This window comes from Cryptomeria japonica, chromosome 10 (genome assembly GCF_030272615.1).
Source record: "Cryptomeria japonica chromosome 10, Sugi_1.0, whole genome shotgun sequence".
Taxonomy (NCBI): domain Eukaryota; kingdom Viridiplantae; phylum Streptophyta; class Pinopsida; order Cupressales; family Cupressaceae; genus Cryptomeria; species Cryptomeria japonica.
The window spans coordinates 281,479,517-281,506,336 of record NC_081414.1 but is presented as its reverse complement, the minus strand read 5'-3'; the positions used below and the strand labels follow the sequence as shown (position 1 = coordinate 281,506,336).

Genomic DNA, 26,820 nt, shown 5'->3' with positions numbered 1-26,820 from the left:
ATTAAAAAAGTTAATATAAGAATGACAAATAAAATTATTAAAAATTAATCTTAATAATAATATGTGAGCAACAAATTAAAAAATAACAAATATTTAAATTTTTAAATAAAATAGTACATAATAAAATAATTTAGAAATAAAATATTTATATTTAAGACAACCCAGACTACCATTATTAAGGTTTCCTTGAAAGTGTTGACGTGGCATCTATATGTCTCTTAGGACAAAGAAGGGTTGGTGCCCGGACGGTACAATTCTAACAAAAGTCAGTAAAGAGAAATCAATCAAAACCCAGATGTTATATTGTAAACTTTTTCCAAAAGCGCCGCCTGCTCACATCACTTCACCAACAACACACAATGAATGAATTCGGGGGACCACAAAAAAAGTGACGCATGTTATTTTTGGGTTTTGCGTCCATTAAAGGTGTCGACCGTGCCTTATAAGAGATTTGAAATCAATCGTGCTTAATTACAGCAACTCTGTGCAAAGAAACAGAGTAATTATAGCGCGAGGGCTTAAAAAGAGAGTTCATGGATCGCATAAATGGAATTCTATTTTTAGGGTATAGTGCCTGGGACTTGTCTTCTCTTCTTCTCGGCCATTACTGAATTTTTTTTTTAGGGTACACTGAGTGTGACCATTAACAGATAAAGCCTCCCTCGCATATCGTCTTCTTCTAGTCCATTAATGGAATGCAAGGATTTCCCAACGTGAAAGGTGCAGATTCAATCCGGAGAGCTTGGAGTGCGTTCTATAAAGCCCGGATTGCATATTGTTCCCCGTTCCGTGCAACATTTCCGAAAGGAAATTGGGGCAACTTTGACAAGTCTGGAATTGTATCTCTAGTGCGTACAACTCTGCGAAAGAGAGAAAACCTACCTATCTACTTCCCATATAAGGCTGGATTTTAGAGGTTTGAGATCATAACCAGAGCACGGGTCAGTCACCGGTACTTATATTTTTTAGCATTTCACTAAGGATTTCGTTAAGTTAGCCGTTTTCTGTAAGTTTTTGTGTAATTTCTAAAGCTCTTTGCAGATTAAGCTTTTGAGATTTCAGATGGGTAGAGAAAGAGTTGTCCTGAAGAGAATAGAGAAAGCTACGGCCAGGCATGTCACTTTCTCTAAGCGGAGGAGTGGTTTGATGAAAAAAGCGCAGGAGCTTTCTGTTCTGTGCGACGCGGATGTCGGGCTTATTGTTTTTTCTGCAACGGGGAAGCTCTTCGAGTACTCCAATGCCGGGTATCTTTCTGGTGCCTGTTTTTTTTTTTTTAATATATATATATATATATATATATATATATATATATATTTATTTGTTTTCTTTTCGTATTAGTGTACTCTTTTTCTTTTCAATTTTTTTTGAAAATTTTAATTATTATGTCATCAAATATGATATCATATCAATATGTTCTTTTGTTGAGGTGTACAAAAAGAGATCCTAAAAGTTTTAAGTCATTATATTTTAATAGTGTGGTGATGTAGCATCATATGAATGGTTGCTTTCTAGATTTCATTCAATCATGATCAACAACACTAACGACTTTTAAGCAGCAACTATTAGTGCTATATTATTAAAAATGTTTGACATTAAATCAACAAATGCTATCACAACTATTGAGACATGCTCAACTAGTCACTACTTTCCCTTACTCTTAAAAAATAATAAATGCATGATAAAACAACCTTTACAAAAAATTACATACATTAATAGATGTACAATGCAAATGATTTTTCTAGACTTAAAATAGAAAGTTTTGGTGTGCAATATTAAATACAGTATTTTCTAAATTATTTAAAAGTGATTCAAATTTAGATTTATAATTTTTGGTTAAACTTTAAATTGCTTTAGTATTTATATTTTTTGATTGTAACTAAATTTTTAAATTATTAATTTTTATGCCGAAGGTGTTTCTTATATGAAGTTGATCAACCTATTTTCTTACATTAATGGCTCAAAGTAATTGATACAATATGCAAGACGAGTTAACTAATATTGACCATTAGGGGAAAGGAGCTAGTAGTGGACATAGCTAACTTCACGCATCTTAAGTTCCTAAACAGTACATCTGATTTCGACGATTTTTTTTTTTTTCCTCCGTATGTTACTTAACTGCTTAAAGCTATTGTTTTGGCTTGTGGGTAGTAATGATGCACACTGTGGAATTTGTTATGTGCACAAAGGTAAAAAAAGTGGTCATTTCAAAGTGTGGTCCAATACATAATCACCTTTGCGCCAATAGTATCTATAAATCAAAATAGCCAGTAGTAGTGGACAAATGCCCTAGTAGTTATGCACAAATATCCCAGTAGTGGTGCACAAATGCCTCAGTAATAGGCTAATTATGGAAAAAAAAGCTAAAAAATTATCCACTATTGGTACATGTGATATATATTAATGGACCTTCCATTACCATTTTTCTTTGCTCCTGTACTATGTCTACTAATGGGGGGCGAGGTTGACAAAAAGATGACGGTTATTGGTCCTATGTCCACTATTGGCTCCTTTCCCCTAGATCGTTTGTCCTTGATTTTCTAGCCACAAATTGACACCCACCCTTCATGAACTTCCTTGCATTTTAATTTCGTTTGAAATCTTTTACTAGTAAACTTTGACGCGAGTTTTAAACATGATGTGACAACAAAATTAGCATTAAATAATGAGTACATTTAAACAACTTTTAAAGAGTCTTTGTTCTTGAGAAATAGAAATGCATCATTAATAATAATAATAATAATAATAATAATAATAATAATAAGAACAACAACAACAACAAGTGAAGAATGTTCAATGTGTTCATACATCCACATATCGAAACCACCTGTGCGAGGATAGGCTACAAACTTTATTCCAGCCACTTTGCCAAATTAACATATTATATGCACCATCCACGTTGTCCAATTAATTTTTATGAAAAACATTAATTATCCACTTGCTAAATGCTCCCTCATCTTCAATCGTTCTTCTCAATTTTGATTTGTTGATCTCCCAAATAGCTTGCTTGCTCTCATAGGGGAATGCTTTCATCTAAAAAAAAAAAGAAACACGACAAATAAAATGGAGGAGAACGATAATTGTTATACATAATTGTATTTTTGTAATGGTGAGATTTGCATACTCTCCCATTTTATCTTTAATTTTCTCTTCATTCAAGGAACTATTTTAATATGTGAAACATAGTTTTGTCTATTGTTAAGATTTATTTCTTAGCCCTTATTGTTTATGTTTTTATATATTTATTATATCTATATCTCTTCTTGTTTGTCTCTCCTCGTCCCTCTCTATCTCTCTACCCCTCTTTATATTTCTTTTCTCTCTCTCCATTTATCTTTATTTTCCACCTCTTTGCCCCCACACCCCCGCTCCCCTACCCCCCCCCCCCCCTCTCTCTATCTCATATTCCCTTTTCAACTTTCTTTCCTTCCCTCCCATTCCAATTTTGATAGGTCGCTAAAATAACAACTAACATTAAAAAACTAAAATATATGTGACAATTATATTTTTAATATTTTGCATTCTTCTCAATTATCAATAATTGATTTAAAAAATAATCTTTCCATTTCTATCTCTCTTTATTTCTGCGTCTCTCTCCACGTCAATATCTTTCTCCACTTCTTTCTTCCCCTCTACCTCTCTTCCTCTTTATGGTTTTCCTCTCTCTTCTTTTGTCTAACTTTGGCCCTCTCTTTCTTCCTTCCCCTGTATATCCCTCTCTTATTATATCTCTTTCTCACTTCATCTCTCTCCCCCTCATCTTATCTCTTTCGTTCTCTTTCTCTCTTCCTCTATTTTTTTTCTCTTCTTTCTATCTATATCTTTGTATCTTCATATTTCTTTGTTTCAACTTTTATGTTTCTCTTTATCTCTCTATCTTTTCTCTATCTCTCTACCTCTCTATCTTTTATTCTCATCTCTCTCTTTTGATTTATCTCTCTTTCTCTCTTCACCTATGTTTATCAATATCTCTCTCTATTGTTCGCTCTTCATCCACCTCTTTATCATTCCTTCTCTATATATCTCTCTTTCCCCCTCTCCCTTCCCCTTTCCTCCCTTTATTTATTTGTCCCTCTCTAGGTCTCTCCCTCCCTTTGTCTTCGAATGTCCTATTCTCTCTTCATTTTACTTAATCTTTATCTCTCTATCTCTTTCTCTCTCCATCTACCTTTCGCTCCCTCCACCTCTCTCAATATTTATATTAAAAATATATAGTATAATACAAAAACTAGAGATAGTAAGAAACATAGCTCGACAAAGAGGGAGATAGAGATATAAAGAGCTCTCTCTCTCTTTACCTCACCCTCACCCTCGCCCTCTCCATCTCTATCTTGCTCTCTATTGATCTCTCCCTTCTCTCTCTATATACTTATCTACGTCTATCTTCATATCTCTCTATCTCTTTTTCAATTGCTTTCTATTTCTTTATATCACCCTCTATTTATATCCCTCTTTCTCCCCCTTTGACTATATATATTGAGATATCTTTCCTTGCCCCCCCTCTCTCTCTGTCTTCTAAAATATCTCTCTCCTTTCTCTCACCCTCTCTCTATATCCCCATATTTATCTCTCCCTCTCTTAATCTCGGTTTATTGATCTCTATTTCTCTTTTATTGTCTATCTCTCTCTATTTTTTGTCTCTCCCTCTCCCTCTCCTTTGATATCTATATCTTCTTATATATCTCTCTCTCTATCACTCTATCTCACCATTTATATCTCGCTTTATCTAGATCCTTCTCCATCTTCCTCTATATTTCTATAACTCTTCATCTCCATCTCTCCGTCTTTACTGTCTAACTTTATCTCTCCTACAACCATATCTTTCTATCTTTGTATCTATTTATCTCCCTCTTTTTCTCTCCCTTTATCTTCTCTCTCTATCTTCCTCTCCCCCTCCCTATCTATAGACATGTTTCCCTCCCTCTATCCATCCATCTCTCTCCCTTTCTCCCCCTCTCCCTCTTTCTATACCTTTATATTTATTTTTCTTAACTTTCATCTCTCTCTCTCTCTCTCTCTCTCTCTCTCTCTCTCCAACTCTACATTCTCTCAATGTTTATCTCTCCCTTCACAGGCCTCTCTTAATCTCTCCCTATTACAAACATAATATGAGATTGTTGGCAAGCATGATTATCTTCTTGATTCAAAGGTTTTATTGAATTTATGTTTGGATCCTTGTGGGTGAATGCATAGTTTATTTGAAGTGACCACTTCTACACATATATGCAAAAAATAGACCACTTATTTCTCAATTGAACTTTTGAACCTCTTTGGCGTACCTATTGCACACCAAGGTGCAATTACTAGTTTATTTATATGTTGAATGATTTTGAAAATTATACTTGAGTTGTCATCTTAAAAAAACTAACATTATGTTTGAATAGTTTGTATCCTTGCTAAAAATTTATATTTATATTTTAACAATTTTTAAAAACTATGTAAACTTAACTTTAATAATTTTAATTTAATTGTATTTAGTATTTATCCATATATATGCATTTACTAAAATATTATATTTTTGTATAATTATTGATACTTATTTTTTTAGAATATGAATCTTTGCAATTTTGTTTAATATAATGTTTAGTTATTATTGTTTTTGAAATTGTTTATAAGCTTACTAAATATTTGTTTTTTATACTTATAAAAATGATATTTGTTCTTAATTCTTCTAAGAATGACATTAAATTATTCTTATAAATCCTTTTGAATTTATTGTAAGTGCTTTGGCTTCTCTTTAAATTATTATATTTTGTTTATATATTTATCAATAATTTATATTTTTTTAAGTTATTTGTATGTTTAATAATCTTTAATATTGGTATAACTTTAATCCTTACAACTATTATTTAAATTGTACAAACACTTGTTACCATAGCAATCTTTGAGAGTGATGACTTTAATCTTATATTATCTCATTATAATGCGCTTATATCTAACTTAACCCATCACTTTAAAGTTAATTTTTTTATTATGATTTAGTAACTTCACTCAATTTGTTTTGATGAAAAAATGTGGAACCAATATTTTGGTACTTTAAAATTGTTGAACTTTTGTTATAAGTCTTTACAATATAAATAATTATAGAAGAAACTAGTCATTCCTATTTTTTTTTGGTTAGAAGTATTTGTAGTATAAGAAAAAATGACAAAGAAATACCCATAATATAATCAAAGGCAGAAGAAACTATGTCCAGTCTATTATAGTTCTATTGAAAATATTTATATTATAAAAAAAGTCCTAGATAAAATCAGAAGAAGTATGTTGATATGTCATCTACTTTAAACTTTTGTTGGTTTTTGAGAGGCAAGTATAAAACTTCTAAAATGTTATTGAAAATATTTATAATATAAAAAAAGTTAAGATCAAATACAAAAATTAGAAGAAAAGTTAAGAGACAAGTATGTCGTATTTTTGAATTTGTTTTTTAGGTATGTCCCATCTTTAATTTGCTTATATTTAAAAGCTATTGATTATTGAAAATATTTATAATTTTAAAAAAGTTAAGGTCAAATATGAAAAATAGAAGAAAAGTTAAGAGACAAATATGTCGTATTCTTAGACTTGGTTTTTAGGCATGTCCCACCTTGAATTTGCTTATATTTAAAAGCTATCAAGCCTCTTCTTTCATAATTCTAATGAAGAAGGCATTTGAATTAAGAAATAAAAAATGTTTAAAAAATAAAATAATTAATAAGAAAATGAATATTTAAAATATATTGATTCACATTTCAAATATTTTAATATGAAAATAAATATATGTTAATTTATTAAATGAATATAAAAGATTTTTTAAATTATTTGACTATTAGTTTATAAAAAATTACTATATATAATATAATGGATTTATTTATATGTTTATCATAATAATTTAGATCTTAATATTTAAATGTCAAAATTTTAATAGTTAATTATTTATAATCAATCAATTGTAATTAACATAAATTTTTATTGCGATGTATGATATTTATTAGTATAAATATCAAGTTATATCAATGTTCTATAGGAATGTATACCCTCAAAATTCTTATGTTTTTAGGATGGGGATGTCCTTAGTATTTAGGGACTTGGAGGGGGCATCCCCTTGTCATCCCACCATCGTTGCCCAAGATGTGGTGACATTTATATGACATTAGCCTCAAGGAGGGTCATTTTTGGGGACTTTTAGGGGATTTAGTGAGTTTTTGGAGACTCCCATGAGTCTCCCAAACATATTGGAATCTTTTAGTCGATCCTTCTAATGGACAGATACAAAAGTTTATTTACTAAAATTATTATTATTTAAAACAAAAATGTATGCCACAAGACCTAACCTAATAGCTTATGGCTCCCCTCTAAGCCTACACAATAAAAACTTACAAACAGGTGTTTAAGCTTCATTTCAATTCACTCCAATGTTTCAAAAATAGGTTGCAAGAGAGGAAAATTACAAATAAGATTATAACGATTGAGAATACTGACATCAATTTGGTACCACGTAGGCTGGGGGGCCATTGGACCTAGTGACCTCATGCCTACCATTGAAAACTCTTGTCCATCAAGCTAGGGCCCCAAGCCAACATCAATCGCCCTTTGCATTAAAGGAATCTTCAAAGTATTATTCAAGCCTTAAGATAGGCTTCCTTCATGACTTGTAATTTTTTAATTATTCAATTTAGTAATTAATTAGTAGTTATTAACTACAAATGAAAAATTTAGTTATTAATTCAGGATTTTACAATTTACATTATTATAAATTTTAATTTAATTTTATTATTTTATTATTATTATTATTATTTTATATCATGAATAACCCAATGACTCAGTCTAAGTACTCAACCACACTTTATTTAATTTTATTATTTTAGTTTTACAATTGATAATGTTTATTTACTTTATTTTTTTATTTTATAACAACAATATATTATTATTTAGATGTTTAAATTTTTTCAAATTAGGATTTTAATTTTTGTATATCCTTTGCTTTTGTATTTGGTGCAACTTGAAATAAGAAGAATAAAAGTGAAATTCTTGTTTGACAAAGGCTAACAACAATAATTTCTATTTTTGTGACATTTGCTTCTATGCTTTTTGTGATCTAAAGTATGAAAAAGAAAAAGAAAAAGAAAATCCTTATGTTTCAGTCTCTTGTATTATGCATGGTTTGAATTTTAATTATTAAATTATAAATTTAATTATGTTTCTTGTAGCATGACTATGAGTATGAGTTCTCAGAGAGAGGATGAGGTTAATACACAAGACAGTGAAGTAGAATAAAAGTTGAATCTGATTATGAACATGATCCAAATATAAAAGTAGATATGGTGAAGCAACTACTTCTATTGGGAGTGCAAATATTAGTTATCCTTCCAAGATATTGTTAAAAAAATAAAAATGCTAAAAGACCCTTCAATTTTAAGTTTACTATAAAAAGTATAGCTATGGACATCTAAGAACATAAGATTGTGGAAGTGCCACTTTTTCATAGAGAAGTAAAATTGTAGAAATATCTTTCAAACAAACACAAACCATAAATATAAGATCAAAATAAATTGCGGGGTGCTAGTGAAGAAAATACACCTACTCGTGTAAATCAAAAGATCTACGCGATGGCTACTTGAGTTGTTTTTGACCAGGTAATCTAGTGACGTTAGAAATGAAAGGTATTCATTTCGAACCGAAACACAATGTTGAGATTGAAATCCATCAGTATAACCTTATAACTATATCATTATTTCATAAATTAGGATTCCAGGATCGTTGTAGGCTTAGAGAACCATGAACAACACAGAAAATCATAAATTGAGTACTGGTATAAAAGGGATAGCGTTAGCAAAAATTATTAACTATAAATAACCTAGATGACTTTTAGAAATGTGTCTTCATTCGATAGAGAAATATTGGGATCTTAAAGATTAAAGGATTGGCTTACTAAGCCAATTCAATTAGAGGAAAATCTAAATTCTTAGTCAAAGAACTTAAACCCTTTTTAAGGTGGGTTAGGCTGGCTGCGGAACCAGAAATGAGAAACTTGAACGGAAACGTAACGAAAAACGGAATTTCAAAAGATTGTCCTATATTTATATTTTAAAATTTAATATTATATATATTAATATAATTATATATAAAATAATAATATAATTAATTTTTAAAATATAAATATTTCTTATTCAAATTAAATGATAATCAATTTAAATTTTATATATATATATATAAAATCAATGATATTTAAAAATAAATCAAAATAAACAGAAAGTGTTTGATTCGTTTTACATGAATAAACTATTCTTTTACCATGGTGCACTCTTTGTATTCACACATATTAAACGTATTAATATGTCAAAAAACTAATAGTTAACTAGTCAAGGAAGTAGGTGAAACTAATATTTAAGCAGCAGGTAAGAAAAAGCCTAAATAATCGCATAGATTTTTGCCTTTGGAAATATTTGTGGAGCTGGTGGCCCCATGAGTATCTTTATTTCCAGCCCCCCCTTTTTTCCCACAGCTTATTTTCAATTCCTAAATAGTAGTTGCTCCACTAAAATAGCAAAAGATTCTAAATTATCCTTTCCCAACAATTTTAAATTTGCATGGGAACGCTCCAACTGTTTAAAATCAAGCAGAAAATGGACTTAAACAGCTACATGAGAACATGAGATAAGCAACGAAAAGAATTATACACTCGCCAAACAATGTAGATGGTATATATACATGCAACAATTTACATACATGCACTTCTTGAACCATTAATTACATATTTGCTCGCTATTCACGCCATGCAACATCTATCTGTGGTGTCCTATAGTTATAGGAATTGTTGACACTCAAAACTGCATGTCCTCCAATCGTAGAGAAAGCATACAAGATCTAGATGTAAGAGGCTGAACTCATGATTATGCGATAGGCAATAATGGGATAATTATTACGAGTTGGTAGCTCCCCTACATAATTAAAGAGAAATAAAAACAACACAAGATCCTCGTAAGCTTTGCTAGGGTATATGAGAACCTCAAATATTTATCATTAAGCTTCCAAATATATTTACCTACAATGGAGAGACGTATAGATCTCCATTAAACAAATGAAAACAAGATTGTAGATGCAATTAATCATGTGACACAAATATGAACCCCTTTAGGTGAATCCTCTTAACCATACTGACACCCGTGCAACTTGAAATCCACATAAGCATATTCGCTCAACATATCTCATATTCGAGCTTTCTTCAAATTTAGACCAAGAATATAATAAATAATAAAAATGGGGTAGGACTTAGTCTACTCTTAATTTAATAAAGAATGAGTCAGAAATTTTATCTAATGTTTGCTAATAGTTGTTGGTGTGAATTAGGGTGTTTTCTATTTATTTTCTTTTTTCTAGTGTGAACAAGGTACATTATCTAACTAGTTCTTAGTTAGTATTTTTTTACACATATTTACATGTTAAGTTTATTTAGTGAGCTGGAAATTTTCCTAGAATTCTTTTGTAGACATGTGATCTTATCCCCTATTTGTTGCATGGCATAGGATTCAGACACTTCTCATCATCCTAATTAATTATATCTCTCAACCTTTCCTATATATACAAGGTTTCATATGTACATTTATATTACATGGGGAAATTCATTGATCATATTGATTTAATATATTTGCATCCATTATTAAAAATTTATGCTGTTGCTCTTTCTCTTGTAGAAAGTGATTTTGATTTTTGCAAGAGATCTTGGGAGCTTGAGTTCTTGATTGACTCGAACATGGTATCATGAAAGCTTTAAATTTGCAAATCCTCTTCTCATATTTGAGAGGGATTTTGTGCTTGAGCTATTGCTAGGCTGTAAATATTGGTCGATCTTGAAAATTGACTATGATCTTCTCTTGCACCTTATGATGGCCTGGAGAATTAGAACAAATAATCATAGAAATATAATGTATGGGTTTTTTTTTGTGGATTTGTACTTTAGGTTTATTTTGGAGCACATTGGTGCAAATTTGAGTTTACTATTGGATTCAACATATTCTAGAAAGTCAATTTTACTCTTTATTTTGTTTAAATTCGACATGTGAGGTTAGATCTACAAGGTTTTGAAGTTAGAGTTTGAAACTCAAATTTGGTGAATGTATTTTTATTAAACCCTTTTTGACCCAAGCAAACCCTTCCATTAAGTCCAAAAGACCCAAAACCCCCCTGTTTTCATATATAATATTTCCTAGTTTGGTGATAGAAATTTTTTAGCATCTTTCACACGACTATCTTAAATTTAACAACTAAATGATCGTTAGCGGACATCGTCTTTGTAGTGTCATAAATTGTAACCCTTTCTAACTTCACTCTCCTTTTTGGACCCTTGCTTTAGTGTGCCCTCTCACAGTGCATTTTCAAACCTATTTTAGGTCTTGTCACTACCAAATTGTCGTCATGTGCTTATTTGGTGACAAGATCCTATCTCTTGGGACTGCACTCTGCATCTGCTTTTATTTTACCCAATGTTGGGTAAACAATAGTGCCTAACTCCACAGTTCCCTTGAAACAGGCCCAAAATCAAATGTGTTGGAGTGTTGATTCATGCCATTTTTCATTTGATCCTGATATTTTAATGACTGTTGGAAGTCAGCCTAAAATAGGAAATACCTTATGATCCCTATATAAAGGCATCTTTCCTAATTTATTTTGATCTTGCAAAATTGAGAATTATTGAGATCACATCCTAGAACAAGCGTTATGATCGAATATCTTCATACTCGAGCATTATGGAGCAACAAGCTACAAAAATCTACATGCAAGTGTTTTTCATGATTGACATTGTCTTATCATTGTTAAATTTAATGATCAGATTAGATAGTAATGGTTCACACACAAATGCACAGAATTTACCCTAGGAAAACCTTCCTCTTGAAGGTAAAAACCCAACAATTAATCTCTAACGTATTAGCAACAATGTCTTACAAATGCTTCACACTTTGAAGCTTTACAATGAGGAGATTCACTCTAGAATCGATCAATATAATGAACATTACAACTTGTTGACTAAGAGACTTGATATGCTGAATACAATAGACAATTCGCTGGAGTATGTGTTTTCCAATATCCCGTAGATGATTATCAACGAATTGCTGAAGGTAGACTTGCTGGAGATATACACGATCTGTTAGGATATGAATCGCTGAAGGTACAGAAGATTCAAACTGCAGTGATGAATAATTCGATGCCTTTGAAAGAGATACAACTCATTCATATACCCGATCATGAGAGGTTTCAATCAACATGACTTTTCCATAAGTCGACTATAATATTAATCAACATGCCTTTTCCAATAACACGTTTCATGACAAGGATCACGACTTCCAAGGTGGCAGATTATTATTAGTTATGTTTTATTAACAAGTCGTTTCAATATGAAGGACAATAACGAAGGAATCAAACTATATTAAATGTGTATGGCCGATAGGCCATTCACACTTTTATTGGCTAAGTCGGCCCTGAAGGATTTGACCGAAGCTATACATCAACACTTCCTCTTGGCTAGGCAGGAATCCTTCTCGATATCCGAGTCACATAGTGACATTCACCATGGCTACTCCTAGAGGGCGGGTCCATCATGGCTACACCGATGAATTAAAATACAAATGAGCAAAATCACCATGGCTACTCCCAAAGGGTGGGTCCATCATGGCTACTCCCATGAATGGAAATGCAAAAGAACACAAGTGCTCATCACGAAGTCACTCAACATGATGATGTTCACCATGGCTACTCCCAGAGGGTGAATAAACACAAGTGCCAAGTCATGGAGTCTCTCACATGACATCCACCATACCTACTCGCAGAGGGTGGATCCACTATGCCTACTCGCAGAGGGTGGGACAAGGGCTTACACCTCAAACTTCTCTTACAGAGAATAATGCATTAACAAGGGCTTGCACCTCAAACTTCTCTCTCACAGAGAAGAATGCATTATAATACATATCAAGTAATCACTGATGCTGAGACTCCCTCTCAACAAGGGCTTCATTCTCCACTACTCCAAGCTTGTCTCGAAAATGCACAAACATCACTTTGGCAAGAGGCTTGGTGAGAATGTCAGTCGTTTTCTCCTCAGTACAAATGTATCTCAACCTAAGTTACCGGTTCGGGTTCGGATTCGGTAATTTTTTTCTTCTTGGGTATGGGTACGGGTTCGTCCGTACAAACACACACACACACACAGATATATATATATATATATATATATATATATATATATATATATATATATATATATATATATATATATATATATATATATGTTCAATATATATAATCCATACAAAAATAAAATTGTACAATGTGACTATCCATCTATCCATACATAAATGATAAATGATAAATGATAAATCCATAATTGCCATTGCCAATAAATATTCATATATTGCAAATGTAATTAGTAAACTAATAACTAAAGTCTAATATCATATTCATAATTTGCAAAAAAGATAATTTTCAAGTTTCAAGTCTGTTTTAAAAAGTCATAAAGGGGCGAATTGGGGTTTTATTATTAATAAACTATTTTAAAAAGTCTCTTTTTATTGTTTTTAATTGTTTTTTTGACCCGTGGGCCCTGTTTTTGGGAACCCACGGGCATGGGTTCACGCGGGTCCTTTTGGGTTCGAGTTGGGTTCCACCCGGGTCCTTCCCAGGTGGCCGGGTTCTAGGACCCATAGGGAACCCGACCACCTGGGACGGAGTCAGGTCGAACCTAGGTTGAACCCGGGCCGAACCAGGACCGGGCACGAACCAGGACCTGGACCTGGTGCATTTTTAGGAGAACCGGTAACTTAGATCTCAACTGAACAACATTCCTCTGTACCATATCTCTGATATAGTGGTACTGAATCTCAACATGTTTTGTTCTGTCATGAAACACTGGATTGACTAAAAGCTTCGCACAACTTTGGTTATCACAATGAATGGTAGTAGGTTCCAATGATTGTCCAAACAATCTTGGAAGGAGCTTTCGAAGCCACACTGCTTCATGAGTTGCTACACATGCTGCAATGTATTCTGCCTTTGCGGTGCTCAATGCCACTTAAGGCTGCTTCCTGCTACACCAGGAAATCATAGCAGATCCCAAACTGAAGCAACAACTAGAGTTGCTCTTCCGATAAGTAACACTCCCTACCCAATCGGAATCAAAATAGCCTTCTAAATTCAAGTCCACACTAGAAGAGTATTTCAAGCCATATCCAATTGTGCCACGCAAGTATCTCAAGATATGCTTGGCTGCAACTAGATGTATCTGTCTTGGTTCACACATGAACTGACTCAGTGCACTCATTGCATAACAAATATCTGGTCTAGTGTTGACAAGATACATCAAGGATCCAATCAACTGTCTGTACATAGTAGGATCCACAAGATTTGAACTAGTTGCAGCTTCCATCAATTTCTTCAGGTTAGTTTCCATCGGTGTGGACATAGATTTGCAGTCTATCATTCCAAATCTCTTGAAGATATCAATGGTGTATTTGCCTTGACTTAGGATAATCTCATTGGGCCTCAGCCATACTTCCAAGCCTAGAAAGAAGTGCATGAGTCCTAAGTTCTTCATGTCGAATTCTGAAGTCAACTCCTTCTTGCATCTATGGATGAGGTGATTTTCCCCAGTGACAAATAGGTCATCAACATAAAGTACCAAGATCAACATTTCACCATTGAATACCTTGAAGTAAAGATTTGGATCAGCATCATTCTTGCAAAAACCCAAGCCCACTAAGTATCTGTCAATTCTCTCATACCAAGCACGAGGTGCCTGCTTCAGACCATATAAAGCTTTTTCAATTTACATACATAAGACTCTTTCCCATGAATCACAAACCCCTTAGGTTGCTCGATGTAGACCTCTTCCTCAATCACACCATTGAGAAAAGCTATCTTCACATCCATCTGATGTAACTTCTATCCCTTAGCTGCTGCAATGGCAATGATGGTCCTGATGGAAGTATAGCGTGCAATAGGAGCAAATGTTTCTTGATAGTCTCTTCCCTCTTTCTGAGAGAAGCCACGAGCCACAAATCTAGCCTTGTTCTTTTCAATGCTTCCATCAACTGCATGCTTAATCTTGTATAACCATTTGGAAGATACAACAAACTTCCCTTCAGGTCTGGGAACAATATCCTACACATAATTCTTGATAATGGATTGATACTCTTCATCCATTGCATCTTTCCAAACTTGTTGGTTTGAGGCTTTCTCAACACTGGAAGGTTTAGTCTCAATAAGATTACACATCAATGCAACATAGCTAGAGAATCTCTGTGGTCTTTTACTTTCTCTGAATGTGCCTCTAGGAGCTACAAACTGTTTTGCCTCTTACATAGTGTTTCTTGGCTAAAGAGGTCTCTTTCGAGCCTCAACAATATCTCTAGGCCCATCAGTAGGATACAATGGTTCAATTGGATCATCATTCTCTTCAGGTTCTGTAGACTCCCTCTGAATCTCAGGAGCATGATCAACATCCATGTCTTGAGGAGTCTCATGATTTTCATCATCAATCTCCATGCAAGAACCCTTTGATTTTCTGAATGTAATATCTTCCTCAAATGTGACATCCCTGCTTAGTTTTATTTGCTTCTGACTAGGAATGTAAATACGGTAGTCTTTGGATGTTTCACTGTAGCCCACAAATATCCCTCTCTTGCGAGAAGGTTCCAACTTGGTCCTCTTGTCCTTGGGAATAGGAACATACATAGGACAACCAAAGATTCTTAGGTGGCTGATATCAGGCTGAATCCCTGAAAAAGCTTCTTCAGGAGTCATATTTTGCAATATGTGGTGAGGACATATGTTCTGCACATATACAACTGTTCTAGAGGCTTCTGCACATAGAAACGTTTGAAGGTCTTGATCATGAATCATAGCTTTTGCAACTTCAACAATGGATCTGTTCTTCCTTTCTACAACCCCATTTTATTGAGGGTTGTAAGGGATGCAAAACTCCCTCTTGATCTTTGCCTCAATACAAAAATCACGAAAGCCACCCAAGGTGTACTCACCTTCATTATCAGACCTTCAAACTTTAGTTCTCTTTCCAAATAAATTTTCTACTTGAGCTTTAAACTCTTTAAACCTACCTAGGACTTCATCAGACTCTTTAGACCTTAAGAAATAAATCCAAGTCTTCCTAGAGTAGTCATCTATAAAAGTTACATAATACAAAAATCCACTTAGGGATGGAATTGACATTGAACCACATAAATCTGAATGTACGAGATCTAGAATTTCCTTAGACCTACTTTCAGTGCTATGAAAAGGACTCTTAATATTTTTACCCATAGCACAACCTTTACAAGTACTATCATGTACATTGTCAAGTTTAGGAATAGCTTTTGTTAATGCATGGTAGCTTATGCAAGATAAGATATTTCTAACCTTGTTCTGTTATTTACATGCTTCATGTCTAAACTTATATTGCATATGATTATTGGATTTTACAAACATTGCTTAGCATTATGCTATCGGGCTAACAACCCGATAGCATATTAATGTCAATTATTAATTGGCATTAATATGCTATCGGGGTATTAACCCGATAGCATATTAAATGCTATAAGTTATCGGGTTATTAGCCGATACATACTTGCTATCGGGTGCATAACTATTGGCACTGATCCACATCTGTTATCGGGCTTAATCATCGGGCTTAATACATACACTGTTTCATTTGGAATTAACAGTGGTTAACAACTGCACCGGTTGGATTACATACATCGTGCATTTTGAATCATCGGTGTTTACATGAACCGATTCATTATCTTGATCAATCATTATATTATATTACAATATGCTATCGAGGTTTTGAACCGATAAACAGCCTTGTGTTAATGATATAATTACAAAGGCACCGATCAATGGGTGCATTGATCGGTCATGCCTAAAAGGCATGACCGGTCAATACACCAATTGACCGGTTGCCTAAATGATATATATACCAATTGAATTCATTTGGAGGAGACATAGAAAACATAAAAATGATCTCTCTCTTTCAGACCTGCAGATAAAATCAGAATTATCAGACATCAACATAATTCCTCATATACATTTATAGCATACATAGTTCATAACTTGTTCTTTAATTGAAATTGAAATAACTTTACATGGTATCAGAGCCAAGGTAATCGAACCTAAGGCTATTCAATTTTGATAAAATTCAAGGACTAAGTTACAAACTACATCACATTTCCATAATGGCCAACGCTATCAGATTCGAAGATAGACTCGGAGGTAGCGAAGATTTTTCAGCTTGGAAGTTTAGAATCAAAATGATTTTAAGAGAAAACAAAGTTGATTCATATGTCCAAACTGAAAGTGCACAACCAGAAGATGAAACCGAGAAATCCACATGGATCGAGGGAAATGATAAGGCTATTAAAATAATAGTGGATGGGGTAAGAAATAATATAATGCCCATCATTAGAAAGCAGGAGACGGCTTATAAAATGTTCAAGGCACTTGAAAAGACATTTGAGATATCAAATGCAAGTCGTACTCTAGCACTAAAACGAGAAATAAATCATATCACCATGAACAAAGGGGAGACAATCAACGCCTACTTCATGCAGATATCAGTTCTAAAAGATGAACTTGCAACTTTGGACTACGAGATCCGAGGCAAAGAACTAACACTCATTGCTTTAGATGGGTTGCCTAGTGGATGGAGCACATTCGTCCAAGGCATCAGTGCAAGGTCCAAATATCCTAAGTTTGAAAGACTAAGAGATGACTGTCTACAAGAAGAATCCCGATTGAACAAAGTAGGAATAAAATAGAAGAATATAGCTGAAGACTTGCAAGTCCTAAATACAAACATCAATAAAAGGTACAAAAAGAAACAATTCAAGAAAAGAAAAGCCAAACAAGGCAAGAACACTTCTAAGAAAGACCTATCACATGTTCAATGTTATAGGTGTGACAAATTCGGACACTATGTTGCAAACTGTCCGGAGAAAGGGAAGCAGGCCACATTTGCAAAAGTGAAGAAATCTAGAAAAGAAAATGACTCCGAGAACTATGTCCTCCACTCAGCACTTACAAGCCATACTTCAAACAAATCTAACTCATGGGTGATCGACAGTGGTTCATCCAGACACATCACCGGCTTTAGAGAAATACTAGACTCCATGATAGAGAAAGATGATGAGGAAGTAACCATCGGAGACGATTCTTCACATCCAGTCAGAGGAATTGGAACCTGCACCATCAAACTGAAGTCAGGGATGTCACTACGACTTGAAGAAGTACTATATGTTCCAGGCATCAAAAGAAATCTAATCTCCATATCAGCACTAGAAGATCAAGGATACAGAGTGACCTTCATGGAAAACAAGGTGTTGGCTTGGCCAAAGAGATCCTCCATCAAAGACGCTAAGGTCATTGGTCGAAGACAAGGCTATTTGTATGAGCTATGTACAGAGCCCAATCTAGCATTGATCCATGAAGCAACTAATGCAAATGAAGTATGGCACAGGAGATTAGGTCATCTGAATTATAGAGCTTTGTCAACCATGGGAAACCTTGTCACAGGTCTACCTAAGTTGAAGCAATATCATTCAAAGGCTTGCAAAGGGTGTGCCTTAGGTAAAAATACCAAAAATGCATTTCAGAATAGTACTAGGAAAACTAGCAAAGTTTTGGAGTTAATTCATTCTGATGTATGTGGACCTATGTCCGTACCCTCGCTAGGGGGATTTTTGTACTATGTAATTTTTGTTGATGACTACTCTAGGAAGACGTGGATCTACTTTCTGAAATGTAAAGAATCAGAAGAGATCCTAAGTAGGTTCAAAGAGTTTAAAACATTAACAGAAAATCTCTCTGAAAACAAAATTAAAACCTTAAGAACTGACAATGGGGGGGAATACACATCAGAACTATTTAAAGACTTTTGTAAAAATTCTGGGATTAAGAGGGAGTTATCAATACCTTATAATCCACAACAAAATGGAGTAGCTGAAAGGAAAAATAGGACCATGGTAGAAGATGCCAAAGCCATGATACTAGATCAAAATCTAAACTTGAACCTTTGGGCAGAAGCAACCAACACTGCTGTGTACATACAAAATAGATGTCCTCATTCACACCTTGAAGATAAAACTCCTGAGGAAGTCTTTACCAAAACAAAACCAGATATCAGCCATCTTATGATATTTGGGTGTCCGGTCTATATTCATGTACCTAAAGAGAAAAGACTAAAACTAGAACCCTCTGGAAAAAGGGGAATACTTATAGGATACAGTGAAACTTCTAAAGCCTACAGAATCTATGTACAAGGACAGAGAAATATTGAACTCAGTAGGGATGTAATCTTCGAAGAAGATTTAGCCTTCAAAAGGGCACAAAATACAATAGAACCTAAAATTCATAATCCTACTTCTAACCTAGAAGAAGAACCTACTCTTGAGCTTCAGAGGGAGTATCTTGAGGAAACTATAAGTGAAACACAAAACCCACCTATAGATAATCACAAGAAAAGACCACTATGGGCCACCAAAACTATAGCAGAAGCTTAGAAGTTCGCTGCTCCTTCAGGAACCTTCAGGGAAAGCAAGAGGCCTAATAAATTCATCAACTATGTTGCACTTATGAATGATCTCTCTAAAGCTGAACCTAACAATGTTTCAGATGCACTCAAACATAAAGTATGGATAGATGCCATGACTGAAGAATATCAGTCCATTATGAAGAATGATGTTTGGGAGATCGTTCCTAGGCCAACCAAGAAGTCTATCGTGTCTTCTAAATGGTTGTTTAAAATCAAGCATGCTGCAGATGGCAGTATTGAAAAACACAAGGCCAGATTTGTAGCTAGAGGGTTCTCACAGAAGGAAGGAATAGATTACGAAGAAACATTAGCACCTGTTGCTAGGTACACATCAGTAAGAGCTGTCCTAGCCATTGCAGCAGCAAAGGGGTGGAAGGTACATCAGATGGATGTTAAGACAACATTCCTAAATGGCGAGATCATGGAAGAAGTCTACTTAGAGCAACCTGAAGGGTTTGAAATTCATGATGCAAAGTCTCATGTGTGTAGACTCAAGAAAGCTCTTTATGGGCTCAAACAGGCTCCCAGAGTTTGGTATGAAAGAATTGACACCTACCTCTCAAAGCTGGGTTTCTCTAAGAATGATGCAGATCCTAATCTCTACCTCAAAAGAAATAAAGGTGATATGTTAATATTAATTTTATATGTTGATGACTTATTAATTACAGGAGATAATCACCTAATAGATCAATGCAAGAAAGATCTATCCACAAAATTTGATATGAAAGACTTGGGGCTTCTTCATTACTTCCTAGGATTGGAAGTATGGCAGAATTCTGATAATATTGTACTGAACCAAGGGAAGTACACCTTGGACATATTGACAAGATTTAGAATGCTAAACTGCAGACCCATGACCTCTCCTATGGAAACCAACTTCCATAAACTTAAAGAAGCAGCAGCAGAATCAAGACCTACTGACCCCACTCAATATAGGCAGATGATTGGGTCCCTGATGTATCTAGTAAATACAAGGCAAGATATCTGCTATGCTGTTAATGCCTTAAGTCAGTTCATGTGTGAACCTAAGGAGATACACCTGGTTGCAGCAAAGCATATAATGAGATATCTACAAGGTACCCTAAAGCTTGGTCTTAAATATGAAAAGGTTGACATAGATCTACATGGATTTACAGATTCAGATTGGGCTGGCAGTGTGACTGACAGAAAGAGCACTTCAGGGTGTTGCTTCAGTTTAGGGTCAGCCATGATATCCTGGATCAGCGGAAAACAATCTTCAGTAGCTCAGAGTTCCACAAAGGCTGAATATATTGCAGCTTCAATGGCTGCCCGAGAAGTAGTATGGCTAAGGAAATCGCTCGTGGGATTATTTGGAGAACCTATGAAACCTACAGTTATTCAGTGTGATAATCAAAGCTGTATAAAACTTTCTGTAAATCTAGTATTTCATGACAGGTCCAAACATATTGAGATTCCATATCACTATGTACGAGATATGGTTGACAGGAATGTGATAAAGTTAGAATATGTGTGTACAGGAGATCAGACTGCAGATATTCTGACCAAACCACTTTCCAGAGTGAAGGTTGATCACTTCAGAAAGGGTTTAGGTATGATAGAAAGGTAATCTGCTTTGTAATCTATACTTACATATATTTAAGATGTTTAATGTGTAAACTTCTTTGTCATGTCTGGACTATCTTTTGGCTTCTTGCCACCTGTGTTCATATCTAAGAGGTGACGATCTATCAGATACTGAACACTTGTATGTAGACATCATAAGGTGATGATCTTATGATAGTCAAACTAGTAATCATGTTGGATCACTGGTAAGTCATGGATGTGCCATGACCATGTTGTGATACAACATTTGCACAAATGTTATTGCATTATCACAATTTGGATATAATGATAAATTAAGCACTTCTCATATGGTTATCCTTGTATTGCGTGTTAGGCAATACTGATATCACGTGTAGGTGATATCTCAACCATTGATCATGATTGGATCTCTGGTAAGTCATGGATTTGCCATGACTATGTTGTGATAAACATTTACAAATGTTATTGCACTTATCACAACTTGGATATGATGAGAAACTAACCTTTCTCATAGACTTATCCTTAAGTATTGCGTGTTAGGCAATACTAATATCACGTGTTAGATGATATCTTGATGAATCTTACAAATCACATGTTTTGGTGATTTCTCACATGATCAGGTGATGATTCTCTTACTTTTATCACATGTTAAAATAATCAGGTGATGTTCTTCTATTTTGTATCATATGTCTTGATGGTACTTCTCATGTATAAATGATTTTTGTTGATTGACATTATCTTAGTTATGAAAAGGAAATGTGATGCAGGTTGCCTTATCTATCTTCCAAAGCTAAGAGGGAGTGTTAATGCATGGTAGCTTATGCAAGATAAGATATTTCTAACCTTCCTTGTTCTGTTATTTACATGCTTCATGTCTAAACTTATATTGCATATGATTATCGGATTTTACAAACATTGCTTAGTAGCTCGATAGCATATTAATGTCAATTATTAATTGGCATTAATATGCTATCGGGGTATTAACCCGATAGCATATTAAATGCTATAAGTTATCGAGTTATTAGCTGATACATACTTGCTATCGGGTGCATAACTATTGGCACCGATCCACATCTGTTATCGGGCTTAATCATCGGGCATATTTGTTATCGGGCTTAATACATACATCGCTTCATTTGGAATTAACAGTGGTTAACAACTGCACCGGTTGGATTACATACATCGTGCATTTTGAATCATCGGTGTTTACATGAACCGATTCATTATCTTGATCAATCATTATATTATATTACAATATGCTATCGAGGTTTTGAACCGATAAACAGCCTTGTGTTAATGGTATAATTACAAAGGCACCGATCAATGGGTGCATTGATCGGTCATGCCTAAAAGGCATGACCGGTCAATACACCAATTGACCGGTTGCCTAAATGATATATATACCAATTGAATTCATTTGGAGGAGACATAGAAAACATAAAAATGATCTCTCTCTTTCAGACCTGCAGATAAAATCAGAATTATTAGACATCAACATAATTCCTCATATACATTTATAGCATACATAGTTCATAACTTGTTCTTTAATTGAAATTGAAATAACTTTACAGCTTTCACCATCTTTTTTAGTGATGGAAGAGCCCCGAAATGAAGATTCCCAAGTCTTCAGTGCCAAAGTTCGCTGGAACTGGAAGAATCGTGAAGAAGAGCTTGGAATAGAAGAGTGGAGAGCTTATACAAACTCTAATGTCGATTTCCGATCACAGGAGCAGTCTTGATGTTGGGTTTCTTTGGCCATGCCAGAACTCTTCCTTCAGAAAATACAATTTGATAGCCCTTATCCTCCAAGGCTGAAATAGACACAAGGTTTCTCTTGATCCTCGACACGAACAAAACATCACTTGGGTGAAGTGAGACTCCAGATTCCAGGTTTAAAGATGTAGCACCAAATCCTCTTACTGAATAGCATGGATCATCTCTAATGATCACCTGAAGATTAGACTCCTTCTCCACCAAATTTGAAAGGTGCTCTCAATAGCCGATGATGTGTCGAGAGGCTCTACTATCAATCAACTAGGTATCACTGTCCGTAGGAACATTGCTAGATAATGCTAATATGAAAAGAAAACCATTGGAGTTAAGTTCTGCCTCCTTCTGAGATGAAACTTCATTGATGTCTACCCTTGATGTTTAGTTCTTGTCAAACAATCCCTTGCATAGTGACCAAACTTGTCACATCTAAATCATTGGATGCGAGAGAGATCTTTCTTCTTCTTCTTTGAATCAGTTGCGAAATTTGATTTTTGATCTCTATTCCTTTTGAAGTTGCCCTTCTTCCAATTCTTTCCTTTCTTGGTAGATTGAGTGGCAAGAACATGAGTATCTTCGTTTTGAGAACTTTTGATAATTCCCTAGCCGCCAATCTTGATTCTTCTTGAATGCAATCTGCACGAAGTCGATCAAACTTAGGTAATTTTGGATCTTCCACTTATGCTTTGGATAAATTGCTCGCATGCATGAGGAAGGCCATTCAAAGCCAGCATGACAATGTCTTTATCAATCACTTGATCTCCAATTGTGCTTAGTTGATCTCTCAATTCTTAAATTTTCATGAAGAATGACATAATTGATTCTCCTTTTGCCATCTTTACTTGGTGGAGTCGTTGCCTCAAAGCAAGAGCCCTACTTGTGGTGTTAATCTCATATAAACCTTCCAAGGTCTTGAACATGTCTCTTGCGGTTGTCATCTTGGAGATGAGAGGTACCAAGTGATCCTTCACAGAGTCGATTAATATCTTCTTTGCTTTGATGGCCTTTTTTTTCAATTGAAGCTTCTCCTCATGATCTTCAGGTTCTGATAAATCCTTTTCCTCCACAAATTGAAGAAGATCATTTTCTTTAAGTGCAATGAGCACTCTAAACTTCCATGAGGTAAAGTTAGATGCGCCTTCAAGCCTATCCTCGACTTTAAGACCGTTCACCATTTTCGAGGCTTAGTAGATACTTCTTGAAGGAGGGAGAGAGGAGAGAATAATTTGAAGTTGTAGGAAATTTGATCACGATCTTTCTTTCACCGTGGCTCTGATACCATGATAAATTTAATAATCAGATTAGATAGGCAACGGTTCACACACAAATGCACATAATTTACCTTGGGAAAACCTTCCTCTTGAAGGTAAAAACCCAGCAATTAATCTCTTTAATGTATTAGCAAGGATGTCTTACAAATGCTTCACACTTTGAAGCTTTACAATGAGGAGATTCACTCTAGAATCAATCAATATAATAAAGATTACAACTTGCTGAATAAGAGACTTGATATGCTGAATAAAATACACAATTCGTTGGAGTATGTGCTCTCCAATATGTTGTAGATGATTATCAATGAACTGCTGAAGGTAGACTTGCTGGAGATATACACGATCTGCTAGTATATGAATCGCTGAAGGTATATAAGATTCGAAGTGCAGTGATGAATAATTCGATGCCTTTGAGAGAGATACAATTCATTCATATACCCGATCATGAGAGGCTCAATCAACACGACTTTTCCATAAGTCGGATATAATATTAATAAACATGCCTTTTCCAATAAAACATTTCATGACAAGGATCACGACTTTCAAGGTGGCGGATTATTATTAGTTATGTTTTATTAACAAGTCGTTTCAATATGAAGGACGATAATGAAGGAATCACACTATATTAAATGTGTAAGACCGATAGGCCATTCAAACATTTATTGGCTAAGTCGACACTGAAGGATCCGACCTAAGCTATACATCAACAATCATGCCATTTTATTGCATCAACCCTTGAGGGTCCTATCCAAAGAGCATTGCATTACCACTATTTATCTAGCTTGAGTTAAAAGCTTATCAATTTAGCATTTTGCTTCAGATTATCCTTTGCCCTACTAAGGGTAAGCTCTCTTTCCTAATCATCGTTGCTATAGTGGAGTTTAGTTCCTACTTGGGGTTTGACTTAGGTAAGCCCCTATATAACCTAACATTTTTCCCCTTTTCTAGGTGGAGGTTACAGATCGGATGACAATGAGTTACAAGTTTGTAGAGTATAGACTAAGACACAGTTTTAGATTTTAAATAGGAAGAAATTCCTGGTCTATGAAACGCTGCTCCAGTGACAAACACTTTTTTTTTTAAATTTTGAGAGAATGATCTGTAGAAAGCACATTGATTTAGAATCCGCATATTAAAGCTAATGAAGAAATCTTTTGTCTAGGGTGCCTCACTTCATAGACTGACACTTTTAGGCCTAGGTTTCAAACAAAGGTTCCTTTTGGATTTCATTTCTAGATCCGAGCTTACTTTTTGATTTCTAGTTTTGTATGTTTCTGTTTGTGATGATTATTGTCAATTTCCTAGCACTTTACATCTACTCGTGCATAAACAATAAACAAAAAGAGAAAAATAATCACATACAATATCCAACTTTCCTTTAAGACTAAAGTTGGATCTTATTAACTATACCTTCATAATAAAAATAGTGGAAATGGTGACCAATTAAGTTCTTAGTCTACATTTTTAAGCTAAGACTCCAATTTCCACCCATTTACATCTTAAATTTGATGGTCAAATAATTATCAATAGACATTGTGTTAAATTTGATGCTCCCTTCTCCGTCAATAGTTTTGGTTTTGTAGTTGAACTTTAAACGACCGTATCTTAGTCATCTAGACTCATTTTTTGAAGCAATTTTTTTTGATTTGGGGTAGAATTTCATTCTCTTCGTAATAATGTAATCAAACTTTAATTTTGGTGTTAGATATCTTAAAAAATTGTAGATTCTCATAGTTGTTGCTGAATTGTTATTATTTTGGGAACTTTCAAGGCTTCATTTTGCTTCTGTGGTAACATTTTTTGCTATAGTATTTTTTGAAAATACATAATTTTTTGTGTGCTTTACAGTGGCGTGATCATATTGATCTTATTTTATGAAAAAGTTATGCTTCAGTTTTGAGGCCAAATTTAGCATTTCTAAACACTAGAGTCAAGTCTACTTCGTAATTTTTGGCAAGTGAAATATGCAATTGCACTAATTGGAAAGTGACAAGCTCATATATAGTTGGGGGGGTCTCTTGACTGAGTTATTTTATGGGGCTCTTATGATTAGTTAATTGCGGAGTCTCTTGTGCTCTTGTTGGATTGAGTCTCTCGATTGGTCCATTGTGTGACTAAAGTTGAGGAGTTTATCATGACTATCATTAAGCATCCATCTATAATTAAATTGAAAAGAGCGAACTATAAGTATTGGAGGGATAGTATGTTGAAATATTTTAGATGGATAAATCTTTTACCCTACCTCTATGAACTTGTTCCTAAATTTAATCTTGAATCATTTGAGAAAAGAATAGAATGGTATGAAAAGACTAGTCATGTAGCAGGTTTTATTGGTTCATATATGGAATCTTACACATTGAGTATAATAGTATGGATTTATTCTCCTCGTACCAGTTGGACCATGATTTGGGAGATATATAGTGATTTGAATGAATCTCCATTTTTTAAAGGATCTAATTGCAGATTGTCTAAAACCACTTGATGTTCTTAAACTTCCATATGATTTTCAAACAACTATCAAGCATGAAGAGTGGGAAGAACTTGAGTGTTCAATTGACACAAAGTTTCTCTTGATACCTCTCCTTCAGAGACTTCACACATTCCAAAATTAGCCAATACAACAAGTGTTCTTACTGAACAACATCTTGGGAGGACACATGACCATTT

The 26,820-nt window shown here is 34.4% G+C and overlaps 1 protein-coding gene across 3 annotated transcripts in view; it reads left to right on the top strand.

The window, feature by feature from the left end:
* Positions 1 to 377: 377 nt before the first annotated feature.
* LOC131075861 (MADS-box transcription factor 23) overlaps positions 378 to 26,820 on the top strand; it is a 165,863-nt gene continuing 139,420 nt past the window's right edge. Inside the window, exons 1-2 of one of the 3 annotated variants that reach the window (XM_058012796.2) lie at positions 378 to 916; positions 1,042 to 1,244. In XM_058012796.2, the coding sequence (XP_057868779.2) occupies positions 1,063 to 1,244 (182 nt within the window). In that variant the 5' untranslated portion in view covers positions 378 to 916; positions 1,042 to 1,062. Of the gene's footprint in view, positions 953 to 1,041; positions 1,245 to 26,820 lie in introns of all 3 variants that reach the window. The other 2 variants (XM_058012788.2, XM_058012781.2) reach the window with 2 other exon arrangements.